Here is a 20579-nt window from a genome sequence, read left to right on the forward strand (position 1 = left end):
AGATACTCACTAATCAGGGTAGGGCTCTGGAGTGGAGCTCTAGAACTGAAATGGTTAAGTCCACCAAGAGATGGTTAGTGGTTGAGGGGAGCATGAGGGCTGGGACTTTGTTGCCCGTTTTGTTGATGGCAGGTCTCAGATATTTAATTTTATTTTGCTTTTAAATAGCATTTATATAGGATTTTAAGTTTTGCAAAACACTATGCAGATATTATTACATTTGATCCTAATAACAGCTCTAGAAAGTTACTATCCCTAAGTGACTTGCACATGGGTCACATAACTAGTAAGTCTATGAGATCAAAGTTGAACTCAAATCTTCCTGACCTCAAGTTCAGCTATCAACCCACTTCACCCTCAAACTGCCTCTCTTCATTAGCAGCCTACATATGTGCCACAGGGACTATTCTGTTACAGAGAATTATTGCCAGGTAAATTCAATTTATATGTCATAGAATTTTCTTCTCTAGTCCTGTACATTGAATACATGTTGGTTAGGCAGTTTACTTAGGGATGAGTAAACACAAATATTGCTGGGCACAGCTATTGTTTCATCTGGGTATTATGCATGTAAACCATTGTGTCTACCTGCAACATTGGCTTTCCAGACTTTCTGCCTCCAGTTTGCTAGGAGTTTAGGCTGGGTTATAGGGTCCAGAAACCTCCATTCTAAGTCTGTCTATCAAATAGAGACATGGCCTACATCATAATATCATGAGAAGACTGAAACCTGAGCCTCAGGCTGAGCAATGATAATGCTGGCAAATCCCTCCCTGTTCCAAATGGCAATTGGCTTTAGTTAAGTTAACCTTCCTCTTTCTAGTTTCTTCTACCCTTCTCCAAAGTGGTCCAAGTATCTTCCTCCCCCAAATTTTACCCCAATGGAAACTACTTAAACATACATTCAATGCCTAGGATAGAGGACATGTATTCCTCAGCTGGAAGTGGACTCTAGATTGTTCATACTTTGGGGAAGGTGGGTTATTAGTGGAGGAAAGAAGGAGTTGCTGTGCTTTGGTCCCTTGAACTGCCTGCTCAGTGGCATTGTGGAAACGTAAGGAAGCCTTGCTCAATGGAGATATTCCATTTTGTCCTTAGGTTTTTGTTTTCGTTTTTTGTCTTTGCCTCTCAGTTCACCTTTAATCCCTATCTCTGACCCAGATTCTGACCTTGCTGCTTCTATCTTGCCAGACTCCTGAGAAAAGGAACTTTGAAAAGTTCCGGGAAGGTGAGCCTCTTTTGCTCAGGTTCCTTTGATCTCCCACTCATCTCTCTTCCCGAAATATGGAGAGCCCCAGGTTCCTGCCCACCTTGTGGTAATTTCCTTGGGTACAGATCTGTCTCTGACTATCTCCCCAGCTTCTCGTGTTCCCAAACTCTTGGAAGGTGGCTCCTCCTCGGTCACAGGTGATGGATAACGCAAGTTGGTCCCTTTCCGCCTAGAATCACCTGTCCCCATCTCTCCCTCAACCAAATCCCTCTCTCCTAATCCAAGACTGAGAGGAGAGATTGGAGGGGGGGGGGGGCCAGAGAGGGGGAACTGAGCCTCACAACCTGGGTACCGGACTCCGCCCCTCTCCTCCCACACCTCCTTCAAGCGCCAATCCCTGGGGCTTCCGAGCAGCAGCTCCGCCCCTACGCCCGCCTCCCGCCCCATTTCGGATACCTCTTTCTTGCCTCTCTCCCGGGCTCCTCTGCTCTCAGCACTGATGCCAGTATCGCTGGCCCACTGGCCCAGACGCCGCACCTGGACTCCTCCTTGCTCGCCCTTTCTCTATTTTCCAGCACCGCCGGGCCTCGCCTTGTCCTTCCCGCGGGCACCACTGTCCCTGCCCCAACTTCTCTTCGCGCTGGTGACCGCTGTCCGCATATGGGACATGGACCCCGACGGAAGGAGAAGAGTCGCGGGGAACCCGGATCGCCGCCAACAGAAGGCGAAGGAAACCGAGACACCCGAGTCCCCAACCTGCAATGGCAACTGCGGCGATACTGGACCCGCAGAGGTCGCGGAGGAGGGGATGCTGATGCGTGAGCTGGAGGCATTGGTCCAGGAGGTAGTGAAGACGAGTAGTTGGTGGGAGCAGCACGGCCTGGATTGCTTCATCCTTGCTCTTAACTTCCTTGCTCTGCCTTTAGGTGAGAAGTCTACTACCTGCACTGGGGCCGAGCGCCAGAACGCTGGCAGTATCAGATCGATCCTCCCGGCGCCGTGGGGGCAGGGAAGGTCACCGTGTTTTGCAGAGTCAGGCTCCAAAGGGGTTAACGCAGCCTGGTCTTTTTTTTGCTGGGTAGGTAGGCAGGAGGGGTATGGGAAGAGGGAGCAGAGATGCGTGTAGGTTGTGTTGGACTAGAGTAGGTTCGGGGTGGGGGTGGGGGCAGCTTTGTTAGCGAGACGCCCCTTCCCCCAGAGATTACATGGGGCTTCTCTGAAGCTCCAATCCCTTTTGGCCTGAGCGAGGCCGCCAGGCAGAGGAGCAAATAAAGCTGCAGTCGCTGCGGATTTCGGACTGACCTGTGTGTGCGCAAGCCTTCCTGTCCTTGCTCGGGATTGGGGAAAGAATTGTCAACCCTCGCTGAAGCCTGGCTGGGAGGTAGTGGGAAGGATGGAAAGAGGTCCGGGATCAAAAGCTGAGCTTGTACCTTGTCTTTCATTGGTTCCCAAATCTCCAGACTTCGACTAGGAGTCATTGAGGATTACCCCCGAGAACAGGGACTGAGACTCAGTTCCCCTTTTCTGTTAAGCCTGAACGTGGCCCCACTAGGTCAGCTGCTCTAGAGGGGAGGCTGGTGGGTATGTTAGTAAGGCTGGCAGGCTTGGGGTAAATCAGAGGGAAGGAGAGGAGAGTGCATACTAGAGGAGGAAGGAGGGTGGACAAGGGGGGGGGGGGTGGACCTTGTAGGATACCAGGGTGTGGATGAGATTCAGAGGAAAGGGTGGAAAGGAAGAAGCAGTTTTACCTGAGCACCTAGGTTTCTGCTAAGATCAGAGAAGCTAAATCAAGGGCCCAGGACCCAGTAGAATGATCTCTGGGTTTTTATCCCTCTCTGGCATTCAGGATAGGAACCCATTTGTCTCCTTGGTGGAGATCCTTCAGGAGGATTTCCATCCCCACCTATGCTTACCTTTAGCTATGATCCTGGGTGCATTTGGGGAGGGAGGAGGGAAAGGGATCCAGAGTGCATTTCCAAAGCTGGGAGGAGGAAAAGAAACCCAGGCTCTAATTCTGGCAATGACCACAGGTAATTCACTTTAACTTTTTGGTGACTTGGTTTCCTTTTCTGTAAAATGAATGAGGTAGTTGGGCTAGGTGATAACTAAGATCTCTTGCAGTTCTAATGTAGGAATCCTGGAAATGTGTATCACTCTTCTTGGGTGACTGTCTGTTCCAAGGCACCTCTCCCCCCAAGAAGATCTGCTCTTGAGAGGATGGTTGGAAAGTACACAGAAGTTAGAGTGAGATTAAGGCTAAGAATTATTTCAAACAAACAAACAACTCTTATCTTCTGACTTAGAATAAATAGTAAATATCTATTCCAAGGCAGAAGAGCAGTAAGGGCTAGGCAGTTGGAGTTAAATGACTTGCCCAGATTCACACAGCCAGAAAGTATCTGAGGTCATATTTGAACCTAAAACTTCCCATCTCTAGGCCTGATTTTCCATCCTCTAAACCACCCACCTACCCCTGTGAAACATTTTCCCCGTCAAAAGTAGAGAACCCCCCTCCCCCATTGCCTACCCTTACCACTCTTCTGCCTTGGAGCCAAAACAAAGTATTGGCTCCAAGACAGAAGGTAAGGGTTTAATAAAAAAGAAAACAAACAAACAAACAAAAAAAGTAGAGAACCCAAGGGTTGGAGGAAGTGAGATTGCTTGAGTAGGCATTGCTGTGATAGAATTTGAACCCTTCGCTTCTAGGTGGCTATTCTTGGGTCTTGAAGCCTCAAACTCATTGTAGTCTCATGTTTTCTTCTAAACATTCATCTTTCATACTCTCATGCAGGATTCCTGTGTCTTCGATCCCAGAGTATCCTGGTCTTTGCCCTAGGGATCATCATCCTGGGAGTGGTGCACCATACATTCACAGTCAAGGGTAGCCACCTGGCCAGCCACGGTGCCCTCAGCAAATCCAAACACTGGAGCAGATTTTGGGTGCTCTTCTTTGTGGAAGTAAGGAAGGGAGTGGGCTTCTGGGACAATGCACAGGGCAGCTGATAGAAATCCAAGAATGCAAGCAAATGTTTGTGTATAGACAATGCCAGTTGTATGTGCATGGAACTAAGTGTGGGATGAATATATAAAGTGTGTATGTATTAATTGTGTGTGTGATGTGGACATACTCTGACCATGACTTGTATATGGAGATTCTTCGACCTTGGCTGATAGCCACTTGGAGCTTCTTCCTCCCACCAGCAGCTCCCAACTGGCAAATGTGCAGGCCTATGACTGACACTGACAGGGTACCGCTTCATAATTTTGCAAGAAAGGTGCCATGGGGAAAGATGGGGAAGATCCAACTTGGTAGACTTCCTGTTTTCTTTTGATGCCAACATCTGAAGACCTGAGATTCTTTCCAGGGGCTTTAGCTTGGGTAGCATGGCATTCTCATCCTTTCCTGGTGGTGGCAAGGAAATCTTCTCAAGAGAGTTGTCTTAAATGAAGCAAAAAGCTCCTTCTTCTAGAAGCTGATGATTTTGGAAGTTATGAACCTTGTCCAGGGTGGTAATTACAACCACTGAAAATAGATACCACCTGATTTCCAAGACAGGTATACACCTAGCTCACTTCTGGCTAAGATTCCAATTCTCTTTAAATAAGTTCTTTCTGTGTCTTCAACTTCTACTAAATTAACAATCTGTTCTCTTTATCTAAGTCTCTTGTGCATAGTAAAAAGAATTATAGCTAGCATTTATGTGCACTTTAAGGTATGCAAAGTACCTTACAAATATTATATCATTTGATCCCAAGGGACCTGGGTGCTATTGTTATTTCCATTTTACAGATGAGGAAAAAAAGGGAGATAAAAGTGAAGTGACTTACCCAATTTTAACTCATGTCTTCCTGACTCCAGATCCAGCATTCTATAGCATCTACCTACCATTCTCTTGGGTTCTCTTCCTTCCTTGTGAAATAAATATGAACTATTGATTATTTAAGCCAAAACCTAGAGACATTCCATCCTTCTAAGAGGCCAGAGGAAATATGGCATTAATCATGTTCAGAGTAGCAGACCAGGAGTACATTAACCTAGATTCCAGTCAGGACTCCATTATTTGTGGAGACCTTAAGTAAGTGATATGTCTTTGAGCCTTCCTTACTTCATCTGTAAAATGGGACAGCCTATCTACCTCAGGGAAAGGGTTATGCTGGAGCCAGATCAGACTAACTATTGTTAGGTTTTCAGTGTGATTAATGACACCACAGAAATCAGAAATACTACAAATCTGAGCTGGAGTTTTCATTTTTTAAAAAAGAATGCCTTAATTTGAGAAAGAGATGGAGAAAATGTCAGTAATGCAGATTAAACTTAAAAGTGGGTTGTAAATAATTTTCCCATCCCCTGGAGAGCATGTTGCTAAAGAGTTATCAGCACACCATTGCTCAGAGAGTTGTTAGGTACAAGGACTAGACCTGCAAAATTCCATATAGTGTATATATTTTTATATAGTCTGTATGATGAAGAAATATCATATATATTGCTACATATGTACACATATGTTGTTGTTTAGTCATTTCAGTCATATCTGACTCTTCGTGATCTCATTTGGGATCTTGGCAGAGAAACTTGAGTGACTTGACATTTTCTTCTCCAGCTCATTTTACAGTTGAGGAAAATGAGGCAAACAGGGTCAAGTGATTTGCCCAGGGTCACACAGCTGGAAAGTGAAGCCAGATTTGAACTCAAGAAGATGTCTTCCTGACTCCAGACCCTGGCACTTTATCCACTGCATACCTAGTTGCCTATTCTCTCTGTCTCTCTCTGTCTCTCTGTCTCTCTCTCTCTCTCTCTCTCTCTCTCTCTCTCTCTCTCTCTCTCTCTCTCTCTATCGTTTAGCACCTTATAGCCTTAGAGTTACTTTGAGCATTGAGAAGTTAAGTGACTTGCCTAGAGTCACAAAGTCCATATGTGTGAAAGGTAGGACTTGAATCTGAGTCTCCCTGGATTAAAAGCTAGCTTTCTATCCACTATCCCATGCTACCTTTTGGAGTGTTGCAAATGAGATAATATATAAAGCTGCAAAGTGTTATACAGATGTTTACCCATTACAGGTGAATTCTCAGCAGGGAACAATAATTGCAGACACAGGCCGAGTTGTTATTTTTATAAAAACTGCATTTGGATAAACTAGTGCAGACACATTCAATAGAAGAGAGGAGGTCGCCACATGTAGTTCTCTCTATCCTCTCTTGTTTTACTTTCCTCCCTGTATTTTTGAGGCAAACCTCCAGGGAGACAGGAGAGGTCATTGGATCTTTGGTCCTCGTGATTGATTTTAGCAAGTTTCCCATCTCTGGGACCCAAGGGTGGGGACTAGGTCTCTCACTCAGTAGGCTAGAGATCAGCTACTACTCCAGAATGCCAGATTGGGCTTCTATAGTTAAATGAAAGAAGAGAATAAGCATTTATTAAGCACCCACTATGTGTCAGGCACTGAGATAAGTACTTTTACAAATATCATCTCACTTGATCCTTTGGTCAGGACTATTATTATCCCCATTTTACAATTAAGGAAACTGAGGCAGAGGTGAAATGACTTTCCCAAGAAGTCACACAACTAGTCAATGTCTGAGATTATATGAGCTCAGATCTTCCTCACCCCTGCTCTATACACCATGGTGCCACCTAGCTGCAAATTGAAGAATGAGATATAACCTAATATGCAGCTGAAAGTCTGCACATTATGGCTCTAGCTTTTATCTTTCCAGACTTATTCCCTGCCCTTCCTCTTCACATATTCTGTGTTCCAGCTTAACTGGCCTATCTGCTGTCCCCAGGACTCAGCATCCTATCACCCCATCTCTCTGCCTTTGTACTAACTGTTCCCCATGCCTGGAATGCATTCCTCAGTCTCCTCCTCTTAAAATTTCAGCTTCTTTAAAGACTCATGTACCAGGACCTGCTGAAGCCTTTTTCTAATCCCTTAGATTCTTAGAGTTTTCTCCCTTCTCCTATTACCTTGTAATTGCTTATCTATGTATCCATTGCATCTCCTAGAAGGGAATATAAATTCTGTGAGAGCTGGGACTATTTTTAGTTTTATTTTTGGACAATCATAGTGTCGTGGACATAATAATTGCTCAGTAGATTTTTTTTAAACCCTTACCTTGCATCTTAGAATCAATACTAAGTATTTGTTCCAAGGCAGAAGAACAAGGGTTAGGGAATTGGGGTTAAGTAATTTTCCCAGGGTCACACAGCTAGGAGGTATCTGAGACCACATTTGAACCCAGGCCTCTTGTCTCTAGACCTGAATCTCTAACCACTCTGCCACCTAGCTGCCCCATATCAGTTAATTTAAAAAATTTATTCATTCCCTATTATGTGCTAAGGAAAGGACACTTCTATCCTGAAGTCCTTTGAGAACAATCCTAACTTGATATATATTCTCCACTTGCAAAATGAGATGGGAATAGAGGAATACTAAACAGTAAGAATCCTTTTAAGCTCCTTCCTATTAATTTTTAATCTATGCTTCCACAGTCTTTTATTGAATGTAAATTTTATTGCACTGTGAACTGAAAAGGATGAGTTCCTTCCTGATAGAAAGGTTCATCTTGTCCAAATCTCCCGTAGAGACTAGTTGACCCAAATGGGATTTTGGTAATATAAATAATACTCCCCTACAATATCTTGCTCTTCAAAAATCTCACAGAAATTTGAGATCATCTGAGAAATTTAAAATGAAGTTTAAGGAAAGAGTCCTTTCTTAACCTTTATGCCCTGGAGGATATGAAGAAATTAAACATCATTTATGAAATTATAAATTTTATGTAAGGACTGAAAATTTTGTTCTAGTGACTCTTTGGAACTATCTTTGTGCCTGGACTTATGTGATTGAATCCAACAAATATTTATTAAGTATCTATCATTATGTACCTTCAAAAATGGTACGGTTCCTACCCTCATGGAGTTTATATTCTACTGGGGGATGTAACTATGACATGTACACAGCTAATGATAATGCAAAGTTGGGAATGACAAGGGCCAAGGAAAAATCCAAAAGGGTCTAGGAACATTTAAGAAAGAGAATGCTTTCATTTGGATAGGAATCCATGGAAGAAGACGAATTTGAGCTGAACCTTTAAGGCAATGAATCTTTAAGGGAGTTTCAGACATAATCATAATTCGTTGTTGTTCAGTCACATTCAACTCTTAGTGACCCCATTTGAGGTTTTCTTTTCAAAGATCCTGGAGTAGTTTGCCATTTTCTTCTCCAACTCATTTTACAGATGAGGGAAGTGAGGCAAACAGGGTTAAGTGACTTGCCCAGGGTCACAACATAGCTAGAGACTATCTAAAGCTAGTTTTGAACTCAGAAAGATAAATTTTCCTGACTACAGGCTTGACAATCTATCCACTGTGTGTTTATGTAATACCACCTAGTTTATAAAATAAACTCACAAACTCCAGGTTAGGAACCCTTGTTCTAAAGGAGAAGGGTCAAGGCCAAGTGCAGTCTGAACCATATTAAAGTGTAACTGGGAAATATTTAACAAAAGAAATCAATAACGTTACATTTTAAAACTAAGTCTATATGCAGCCTAGAGAGATTCCTCCCCCCACCTTTTAAAAAAAATCAACTTTTACCTTCTGTCTTAGAATTGATACTGAATGTGGATCCTAAGGCAGATGAGTGAGAAGAGCTAGGCAATTTAGGTTAAGTGACTTGATCAGAGTCATGCAGCTAGGAGGTGTCTGAGACTAGATTTGAACCCCAGTCCTGCCAACTCCAGACATGGCACTCTTATCCACTGTGCCACCTAGTTGCTCCATTTCTAGTTGATTTTGACACCTCTAGTCTAAAGCAAACAGGCAGTCACTTGGCACACTGAACTTCCCCCACCATACTGCCTTGGATAAAAGGGTTGTGGGAGAAGGTTATAGGCAGTATATTGATTTCAGAGACGAGCTGGTAGTCCATTTCTATTCATGTTGAATGTTTAAATGGGGAGTAAGGTGAAATAAAGCACAAAAAGGAGGTTGAAACCAGAAGATGAAATACCAACTTGGCAAAAGTCATTTATCTTAGGGATAATAGGGATCCAAAGGAGTTTTTGTTGTTGTTGTTGTTGTTGTTTTAAAGCAAAGGATAGGACCAGACCCATACTTTCGGAAGGTTGGATTAAGGAGAAGAGAAACCACAGGCAGAGAGACTAATTAGAGGCCATTACAAATCATCCAAGTGAGACTTGATAAGAGGCAGAAATAGAAAGGTAACCCTATATCAGTGATTCCCAAAGTGGGCACTACCGCCCCCTGGTGGGTGCTGCAGTGATCTAGGGAGGTGGTGATGGCCACGGGTGCATTTATCTTTCCTATTAATTGCTATTAAAATTAAAAAAATAATAATTTCCAGGGGGCTAAGTAATATTTTTTCTGGAAAGGGGGCGGTAGGCCAAAAAAGTTTGGGAACCACTGTCCTATATGGAGAGAGAAAGGGATAGATACAAGAAATAGTTGAAGTCAAAGAGAAGGTGACAACTTCTACTGGTAGAAGGGATTCCCCAAACACTGAAGATCACTGAAGTCCAATCCCTATCTTAAGGTATAGGATCATCATTTTAATCACCCACATAAGCTGATACATATTCCAGGACTGCTTATAGACTGCCATAGAATAACATTTTTTTTAAACCCTTACCTTCGGTCCTCATAACAACTCTATAACAGATGGGCAAGGGCTAGGCAAACAGAGTTAAGTGACTTGCCCAGGGTCATACAGCTAGGAAGTGTCTGAGGTCAGTTTTGAACCCAGGACCTCCTATCTCCAGGTCTGACAGTCTATCTACTGTGCTACTTAGCTGCTTCCCTAAAGTCATCTTCTAAAGGCGCTTGCTACAAAATCCTGAATTGACTTGGACCTAACACCTAAGAGGTGTGTAGTGATGTAACCTGAAGCCTGGAAGATATGGGTTCCAAGAGGATACTTGCTAGCTGTGTAAATTGGTAAAACTTTCTTACTCTCAGGGTCCCTTATCCTTAAGTGGAGGAGGGTATGATATCTGGAGTACTGACTTAATAGAGCTCTTTTGAGGATCAAATGTATACAAACTTTAAGGCACAATAAAAAATGTCATGGGCGAAAATTTCAGAGGCAAAGTCAGTGGTCATTTAGCATGCAATATTAGGCACAGAGGGGCACAATAAAAGATGCTTCTGAATATTATTTTTTATATTCAGAAAATTTCATATATCAGAAAATTCCATTCTGCAGGTCCCAATCTCCAGCTTTTGTGCTAACACATTCCTCTTAGGTACAAGGTCAAAGTCAGGTACAAAGATGATAGCTTATTGATTTTGTGATAAACCTGGTCACATGTTCTGTTGAAGGCTTGAGGCCTTCTGTGGACTGTCACCTCCAGGAGTCACAATTTTCAGGCCTATCCTGGGGACACAGACATGGTTGTCTCTTCAGACTTTGGATCCCTTCAGAAATTCCACCTTTTAGAAAACTGATAAAAAGAATTACAGGTCTTATCAGAGTGTCTGTCTCCTCTGTAAAACCAGACTTTACAATATTGTCTGTTTTGTTACAGAATACTTTTGTACAAAGCAAAAGTTTTTTCTTGGGTTTAGTTCAAGGGCAAGTTTTATCCCTGAAGATTAATCTGAATGTTTTCTCTTATCAGGAAATACAGTGAAACGAGAAAATGTTAAAACTATGTAACCTAGCTTGTTCCTCTTTGATTTAGCCTTTGTTGCCAGAAAATTTAGAGGTAGATTCAGTGCTCAACCACAGCATTTCAATCATCTCAAGTAGTTGTTATTACTAAAGGGATTTTATTCTGTTTTATCCAAAATATATTGTTTTTTATTTTAAAATGTTTTTTATTGATAACTTTTGCCTTTGAAAAATATTTACTTGTTTGTTAAATTAAAGTCCCCAGATATTTCCCTCCCTCCCAACCCTGCACTAGAGAAATTTGATCTCGTTCAACCTCCAAAAAATACGTATATACAAAACTATATCATATATGTTTCTGTTTATCAATTATTTCTCTGGGGTAGACATTCACAGTTTTTTTTCTTTTCTTTTGAAACCCTTACCTTCTGTCTTAGAATCAATACTGTGTATTGGTTCCAAGGCAGAAGAGCAGTAAGGGCTAGGCAATGGGGGTTAAGTGACTTGAGCAGGGTCACACAGCTAGGAAGTGTCTGAGGCCAGATTTGAACCTAAGGCCTCCTATCTCCAGGCCTGAAAGTCTATCACTGAGCTACCCAGCTGCTCCCCAGTGTTATTCTTCACATACTATTTGGATTATTATATGTAGTGTTCACTTGGTTTTACTCATTTCACTCTTCATAATTTCATGTAGCATTCCATCACAATCCCATGTCTCAACCTATTTAGCCATTCCCTAGATGGGTATTCCCTCAGTTTCCAGTTATTTGCTACCACAAAAAGAGCTGCTATAAATATTTTAGAATATATAGGTTCTTTTCCTTTTCCCTGATCATCTTAGGAAACAGACCTAATAGTGATATTGCTGAGTCAAAGGGTATATACAATTTTATAACTCTTTGGGCATAAATCCAGATTTTTCTGAAAAATGGTTGGATCAGTTCAGTTTCACTAACAGTGTATTAGTATCCCCATTTTCCCACATCTAACATTTTCCATATTTGCCATTTTGCTCTTTTTTCTTTTTAGCCAATCTGATAGGTGTAAACTGATGTTCCAGAGTTATTTTGATTTGTATTTCTCTAATCAATAATGATTTGGAGCATTTTTTTCACATGGCTATAGTTAACTTTGATTTTCTTCATCCAAAAAAACTGTCTATTCATATTCTTTTAACATTTATCAATTGGGGAATAGCTCATATTCTTGTAAATAGCTTTTATCTTGACATCATAATCATTTCCAGCCACACCTCCAGATTTAGCCTTCCTTTAGGTGACAAAGGAAAACTATTAAGCAAAAATTTGCAAGACAGATTGCATGACAATGTACATACACTAGGTTGGCCTAATGGTCCTCTGCTTTTCTGCCAGAGGGAAAATATATGATAAATTATCTCTTCTCGAAGACTTACATTAGTTTTATTGTTACTCAGATTTCACTTTCCTTTAAGGAATCTGTTCATGTTGTAGAAATTGTTGATACAGTTCTCTTGGTTTAACTTATTTTGCTCTAAGACTGTTAATATAAGTCTTCACAGATATCCCAGAATCCTTCTCAGTGTACAATAATATTTCATTACATTCCTAGATCTTGATTTTTCAGACATTCCCAAAAATTTATCCCTACTTTCTTTCTGGCTCTGCTACTATGAGCATTTTGGTCTATTTTTGATTTTTGTTTTTGTCTTTGGCTTCCTTAGAGTATATGACCAGACCAGTGAGACACAACCCATAAAGAGCTTAGTCAATTTTCTTAAATAATTCCAAAGAAGTCTAGAATGGTAGGAGCATTTTATGGCTCCACCAAGAATACATCAATGTGTCTGTTTTCTTCCCACATTTCTAGTTCCCATCTTTGCCAAATTACCTGATGGGAAGTAAAATCTTTGAATTCTTTGATGTACATTAGTGATTTCGAACTTGTATTCTGTATTAAGGGGTAAGCCCTCTCAATTCCTCTTTAATTGGGGCACGGGTAGAAATCTGAAATAAAAATTATTGACCTAGATAAAAGCTTATGGGAAAATATTTGCATATATGGAAAGCATTAACTTCCTCTTTATGCATTTGGACCTCTTCCTTTATTTAAAGAGTCCTTGGGAGTCTCTACTGTCCTTTCCTGGTCCTTACTGACTGCAGAGAATTCCACCAAATTTCCATCTCTAGGTTTATTCACTTCATAGACAATCCACTGCACATCTTTAACTCCAGATTGGCTGTCTTTAGCCACCTAGAACATTCAGGGTTGACCCTGACTTTTTAATTTTTATTTTTTAAAACCCTTACCTTCTCTCTTAGAATGGATACTAACAGGTGGCTCTCTATCCACTGATCCCACTATCTTCCCCCATCCCACTCTGCCTTTTAACTGCGGTGGACCCAGAAAGTTCAAAGCAGAATTAGGACAGTAAAGATGCTGTAGAGAAATCACAAATTGCTTTGAAAAGCCAGGAGAAAAACACAAAGTCTTCTTTATTTATATGTGATGGATAATGGGAAACTACTTTAAATGGCAAGAGTTCTTTAGTAGGCTTGGGGGGATTAGGAGGTGGACCTAGAAGCAGAGCACATATGTGTTACTCTTTGCCCAAGAGGGTCTTCTGTTCCCATGCCAATGTTCCTGGCACCCTCATTGTTCTATTTCTCTGTTCTAACACTCCTCAGGTATGCACTTCCTTCACGGCTGAACAAGCCACACATGGCCATGTGAAACTACATCATGGTTATACCAATGTAGTGGGCTTGGGCGACTCGAGTACATGGAAGTTGCCAATCCTGAATCGATATGTGTACATGTTCTTGGCTCCATTCATGATACCCATAATCACCCCTCTGGTGGCACTTGGTAAGTACCCCCCAGGACCAGTCCTAAAATTACCACGGGGCATCCTTAAGTAGAATTAAGGGACCTCCCCAGAAAAGGAACACCACATTCCTCCCTTAGCCTACCACTTCAAGTTGGCGTCTTATGGAACAGGTGGGAGCACAGGCTTCTGAGTCTCATCCCCAGATCAGGTAGGATAGACAGACTCTATGAACAGCTTAGGGACTGCTGGCCTGATATTAAGGGGCACAGTGAGGGGCAGCCAGGTGGCACGGTGGATGGAGCACCAGACCCAGAGTTATAGAGGACCTGGATTCAAATCCAGCCTCAGATACTTCCTAGCTGTGTAACCCTGGGCAAGTCACTTAACTCCAGTCACCTAGCTCTTACCTTTCTTCTGCCTTGGAATCAACACTTAATATCAATTCTAGAACAGAAAGTAAGGGTTAAAAAAAAAAATAAGGCAGAATGGGCTAAGAGCTCTTGAATACCGGGACAGGATACTGAGTGAATGGTATGATAGGAAGAACATTGGCCTTGGGCTCAGGAGCCCACGTAAGAATCCCAGGTCCACAGTGTACTGATAATGTGCCCCTGAGCATGTAATTTAAACTATCTGAACCTCGGTTTCCCCATGTGTAGCATTTATACTGCTTATGTCATAAAGATCATATGCTGAAAGTTCTTTGTAAACCTTAAAGTGTTGTAGAAATGTAAGTTATTATTATTATTATTATTACCTGGAGAACAGCACGCATTTGTGGGTCCTCACAGCAATAAAGAAGCTTGGATTTAGATGACAGGCTTAGGGCAGAGAAATGTCTTGTGATACTTAATAGCAAATAAATAATAGCTAACATTGATGTAGCACTTTCAGGCTTACAAAATGTTTTTATAAATACTACATTTGACACTCAAAAATCCAGTGGGATATCCCCATTTTATAGCTAAGAAAACAGATATAGACAGAGGTGAAATGGCCTGCCCAAGGTCACACAAATAGCATGTATCTGTGGCAGGATTTGAACTCAGGTCTTCTTGAGTTCAAGTCCAGCATCTGATCCAGTGTATCCCTGACTGCGTTTGCATATCTGCAGATGAACAAAAACCATCTGGGAAAACTCACTATTGGCCCAAGACCTATATTTTGGACTGGAAGACAGAAATGGGTAAAAGAACCCTTAAGAGCCTCTAGATTCTTCTAATAACATGCCTATATATTCTGTGGCATCCTTTTTTTAAACCTTTATCTTCTGTCTTAGAATCAATACTATTCTAAGGCAGAAGAATGGTAAGAGCTAGGCAGTGGGGTTAAGTGACTTGCCCAGGGTCACACAGCCAGTAGAGTTGAATTTCTTATCTTTCCCCAGCCCCACTAAGTACCACTTAATCTACTAAGTGAATATGGGATAATCCTATGAACACAGGATTTGGAGCTAGAGGTCCTAAGATCAAATCTTAGCTCCATGTGTATTACCTATGGGACTGGGCAAATCATTTGGTTTCTCTGGGCTTTCTTACCTGTAAAATAATGGGATTGAACTGTATAGTCCTTAAGGTCCCTTCTAGTTCTAAATCTTACAATTGAAATCCAAAACACTCCAGCCTGGGATGAAACCATAGAATGTTCAAACAGGAAGAGTCCTTAACAATGGTGGATTCAAACCCTTTCATTAGAAATTTTAGGAAACTGAGGCCCAGTGAATTTGAATTGTTCAAGATTATACAACCACTCAGTGGTAGAGCTATGGTAGAGTTTTAGCCTTTTGATTCCTTGACTTGTGTTCTATCAACCCCTTTGGTTATTAGTGGGGTATGATGTAGAGGGGGAATGGAATTGGAGGCACAAGACCTGAATTTGAACCCCAGCTCTGCCTTTTTCTCTTTCTTAAGCAAGTAACTTCTCTTAATTCTCTCATTTTTAAAATGAATCTTGTTATTCAGTCTTTTCAGTTGTGTCTGATTCTTCGTAATCCCATTTGGGGTTTTCTTGGCAAAGATTTTGGAGTGGTTTGCCATTTCCTTCTTCAGGTCATTTTACAGATGATGAAACTGAGGCAAACAAGGTTGAGTTGCCCAGAGACATACAGATAGTGTCTGAGGCCAGATTTGAACTCAGGAAGATGTATCTTCTTGACTCCAGGCCAGAATCGCTATCCACTGAACCACCTAGCTGCCCTAAACAATTTAACTCCAAAGGGACTAGAACCCTCAACCTTCTGACCTGAAGTCAGTTACCTTATCCATCAGTCCCCATTAAAAAATGAATAGAAGAAAAAAATTACCCAGGTACTTTCTAGATTTCTAAATCTACTATCTTAGTCCTCACAAGTCTTTTTGGTGACTTAGAAAGGGCTTAGAAGATACCACCCTTGGGGCAGCTGGATAGCTCAGTGGATTAAGAGTCAGGCCTAAAGACACTTCCCAGCTGTGTGACCCTGGGCAAGTCACTTGACCCCCATTTCCCACCCTTACCACTCTTCCACCTATGAGCCAATACACAGAAGTTAAAGGTTTAAAAAAAAAAGAAGATACCACCCTTGCTTCATTTACCTCTTTCTCAAAGGGCTACTGAGGAAGGAAGAGCCCAGGGTAGTTCTTCGGACCTTGTGCCTCATGTCCCTGGGGCTCTTCTCTCACTACTGGCTGCTGATCACTGTCTCTGGCTTCCAGTCATCTGGGTTTGCACTTCTCTGCATGTTTGTGAGCCGGGGCTTGCTGGCTCACCCCTACCTCCACGTCAACATCTTCCAGGTAGGGCTTTCCCCCACAATTTTCTGAGGGGTTGGAGGGTGGGGGTAAATTGTTCCCTAGGGCAGAGATTACAGATACCCTGCCCATGTAGCTGGCAACACTTGCAAGTGCAGCTGAACCAGATTAAAATGTAACTAAGAGGGGAAAGCTAAGTGATTTAGTAGATTGAGAACCAGGCCTAGAGATGGGAGGTCCTGAGTTCAAGTCTAGCCTCAGACACTTCTTGGCTGTGTGACCCTGGGCAAGTCACTTAACCCCCATTAAGAGCCCTTACTGCTCTTCTGCTTGGAACCAATATACAGTATTGGCTCCAAGATGGAAAGTAACTTTTTCTATGTTACTGGGAAATATTTAACAAAACATAAGTAAAAATAGATATTTTATTTAAAAACAAATTCAATGTTTAGTTGGCAAGGATTTTTATGAATGGATTAGGGGCTCTATTTCTATTTGAGTTTGACATTATTGCTACAATCTCAGGGTATGATTGGTTGCATGTGTCTCTTTCTCTGTGCATTTTAGCACATTGGGCTCCCCATGTTCTCCTTGGATAAGAAGCCCCGGAGGATTCACATGATGAGTCTTGGGGTTCTCAACCTGCCTCGAAACCCCATCCTGGACTGGACCTTCGGCCATTCCATTATCAGCTGCCATGTGGAACATCACCTCTTCCCCTGGCTCTCTGACAACATGTGTCTAAAGGTAGAAAAGGGATTGGGGCAGAAAAAGGCTGAGGACAGGAGAGAAAATGGTGAGGAGAAGAGGAAAAAGAATTATGGGCAGGGAACAGTTAGAGGCACATAAGAAACTGGCACAGCAGGAATAGCTTCAGGGTACAGATGTCTAGAGCTGGTCCAGCTGGTCCTAATCACTGTCTCTTGAGCAGGTCAGCACCTACTTTTCTGGGTAGAAAAATGCCAACTCTATTCTATTTCTTTTCCCTCAATGGAAAATCAGCTACTTAAACTCTACTTTAAAAATTATTGATATCTTTTTTTTAGGCTTCTAATAGCAATTAATTAACCAGTCTGCGGGCAGATTTGAACCCAAGACCTCCCATCTCTAGGCGTGACACTCGATCCACTGAGCCACCCAGCTGTGCCCCCTTAATATCAGTTCTAAGACAGAAAGATGGTTCTTTGGGAGAGAAAGGGAAGAATTGTTTTCCTCTTTTTTGGTTACTCTTTATATCTTTAGCACATAGCACAACATTTAGCATATAGTAAGTCCTTAATTAATGCCTATTTTCCTCATTCCAATACTTAATAAGCAACAAATATTTATTAAGCTTCTTTTATATGCCAGGGACTATGCTAAATTCTAGGAATGCAAAGAAATACAAACACAGTCCCTGCTCTCAAGTAGCTGATAGTCTAATGAGGGAGACTGTACACGACAATTAAGTATAAATGAGATAATACGGCATAAACTGAAGATAATCTCAGAAAGAAGGCATTAATATTAAGACGGAGGCAGGAGGGCTTCTTATAGATGGATTATTAGCTGGAATTTGAAGGAAGTCAAGAAAGCCTGGTGACATAGATGAGGAGAGAGAGGGAACTCCAGCCATAGGAAACCACTAGTGAAAAAGCAGTCTAGAGATGGAGGAAGAATGGAGTAAGTCCATGGCTGCAGGAACTATTAATAACTTTATTTCTTCCCAGTTCCTAGCCATTGGAAGCATTTAATTCCCTGTTGAGTGAATGAATAAATCTCTAGAATCAAGAATTCCATGGTCCCACAATGCAAGAGTTAATCACCTTTAAGCCAAGTGTAACCCAAGACTCTCCTTTTGCAACTGATGGGACATTCTTTTCCTTTGAACTCTGATGTAATAGAGAACAAGTAGTCAGCATTTCCTTCCTAATAATAACACTTCATGTATTAAAGGACAGTTCTGAAGATGCTGTTTGCCCATCTCCTACCCTCTTTATCCCTATACTTCAAACCCTCTAATCCATTTTTCCTTTGGGCCAAACAGCCACAACAATTTTCAATCTCAACTTCAATTTGCACAAATCTCTCTCAGTTACCTGCTATTTGCAATACAGTATTTTTTAATTGCTTTGGTGATTCTGTATACCATTTCCGGTTTCTCCAAGGGAGCTGAGAAAGGTCATAAAAAAGGAGATTTGGAGTAGTTCATTTAATGGGCATAAAAGATGATCTACCTTTGTCTTAAACTCCTCTAAAGGTCAAGGAGGCCCCAGAGGGTGACTGTCCTGTTTGGCTTTAGAAAAAGAAAGGAAGGCAGCAATTACCTTGCCTGGTAGCTATGGGATGTGCTTCTAATATTTAGACAAGTAGTTCCACAATATCAGTGACTTCTTATAAATCTCTCCTAGATCCTTCATTTAGGTCAATGATTCTCAAAGTGGGTGCCACCAACCCCTGGTGGGTGCTGCAGTAATGGGGGGGGGGGGCAGTGATGGCCACAGGTGCATTTATCTTTCCTATTAATTGCTATTAAAATTTTTTAAAAATTAATTTCCAGGGGGCTAAGTAATATTTTTCCTGGAAAGGGGGCAGTAGGCCAAAAAAGTTTGGGAACCAATGATTTAGGTATTGAAGGAAATGGCTCCTCAGTCCACTTAAGAAATTTGGGTTTATAGCCCTGATACCTGGGTAAAAGTCTCAGTTTTATTACCTGTATTTTTGGTTGTATGACCTTGGACAGCTCATGTAACTTCTCCAGGCTTTAATTTCTTCATTGATAAAATGAGGAAGTTGTACTATATATTCTCTCCAAGGCCCCTTATGACCTAAACTTCTGCTCCTATAATAATTTCTTTGCCTGCTGGGACTAAACACTCTCATTTCATGTGTTCTGAATTAGAGTTGGTTGCTATAGAAAAAAAGAATATAAGGGGCCACTAGGTGGCTCAGTGAATAGAGCCAGGCCTAGAGATGGGAGGTCCTGGGTTCAAATCTGATCTTAGACACTTTCTAGCTGTGTGACCCTAGGCAAGTCACTTAACCCCCATTGCCTAACCCTTACTGCACTTCTCCCTTAGAACCAATACTACTATGTATTGGTTCTAAGACAGAAGGAAAGGGTTAAAAAAAAGAATATGAAAAAGGGGATGAGTGTAGGGGGAGTCCCTCTTTGGAGGAAAGACCATGTCTCTAGCTTATTAGTCTTGTTCCCTCCCCTTCTGCCAGGTGAAACCAGTGGTGTCTCAATTTCTTCGAAGAAACCATCTGCCATACAATGAAGACTCATACCTGTCACGATTTGGGCTTTTCTTGAGCCGATATGAGGAACTCATGGTGCAAGCCCCTCCAATCACTGACATCGTGGGGCTCCAGTGAGGATGCTCCCTCACTGAAAAATCTCCCCAGCCCCCTTGCCCTCACCAGGGTTCTGACAAAGATTCTCCTGCTTTGTCTGGGAACATCCCCAGAGACATCTCCCGAGTGCTAGAACCTAAGCCAGTCTCTCTCTGCTCCATGGAGCTCTGAGTAGACTTGAGGGGCTTCACTAGGATGGGAACAATGTCTACTATTTGCCTTTCCATCTTGGGGTGGGAGGGGTACTGGGTAAGGAGGTACATCTAGACCCTACTTCCCCCAGAGGACAACTGGATATATACAATGAGGGGGCTTATGGAACATTTCAATCTGTTTGCACTTTCCTGAATTGGGGATAGAGAAGGCATCAAGAGTGGTGGCTCACCCTCCTTTGGGGTTGGTGTACTCTTCTCTATGGTACTTTAGACAGTCTTTAACTTAGGCAAATCAGTCTGATCCTTTGTGCCCTCTCTTCTTTCTTCCCTTCTACCTCTGAATGTGAAACTCTAATGCTTTTCTGAGATATAAGAAAGGAAAACAAAGGAAGGTTCAGCAAAGTGGGCTCCCAAGGATTCCTCCATACATTAATAACAGGGGCCCCGCTTCAAGGCTGTAATTGCCAATGCACTGTAGGAACCCAAACTTAAGCAAGACAGAATCAATTCAAGATGTTGGCCTAGCATTTCACATGGCTTGGAGTATCTCTCTAGAATCTGGGTGGGATTTAAAGGCAAAGAGAAATTTGATTAAATGCACTTCTTCCAAAGTGGAAAACAGAGGTAGGAACTCATAGACATCTTTGAGTAATTTTGTCTGCTGGGACCAAACACCCTTATTTCCTGGGTTCTAAACTAGAGCTGACTGCT

At 42.0% G+C, this 20579-nt stretch overlaps 1 protein-coding gene across 1 annotated transcript; it reads left to right on the forward strand.

The window, feature by feature from the left end:
* Positions 1-1877: 1877 nt before the first annotated feature.
* FADS6 (fatty acid desaturase 6) lies at positions 1878-19734 on the forward strand. Its single transcript, XM_044674219.1, has 6 exons — positions 1878-2136; positions 4002-4168; positions 13509-13689; positions 16235-16422; positions 16945-17124; positions 19585-19734. Exons 1-6 carry the CDS (start codon positions 1878-1880, stop codon positions 19732-19734), a joined length of 1125 nt encoding a protein of 374 aa, XP_044530154.1.
* The last annotated feature ends 845 nt before the right edge of the window (positions 19735-20579 follow it).

Source organism: Gracilinanus agilis, chromosome 4, assembly GCF_016433145.1.
Source record: "Gracilinanus agilis isolate LMUSP501 chromosome 4, AgileGrace, whole genome shotgun sequence".
NCBI classification, from domain to species: domain Eukaryota; kingdom Metazoa; phylum Chordata; class Mammalia; order Didelphimorphia; family Didelphidae; genus Gracilinanus; species Gracilinanus agilis.

What these genes read in the sequence shown, in the direction of transcription:
- FADS6 (XM_044674219.1), top strand. Translation starts at nt 1,878, where the DNA reads ATGGACCCCGACGGAAGGAGAAGAGTCGCGGGGAACCCGGATCGCCGC. An exon ending in TCCACGTCAACATCTTCCAG is followed by an intron (nt 16,423 to 16,944) that starts GTAGGGCTTTCC and finishes TGTGCATTTTAG; the next exon opens with CACATTGGGCTCCCCATGTT. An exon ending in CTGACAACATGTGTCTAAAG is followed by an intron (nt 17,125 to 19,584) that starts GTAGAAAAGGGA and finishes CCCTTCTGCCAG; the next exon opens with GTGAAACCAGTGGTGTCTCA.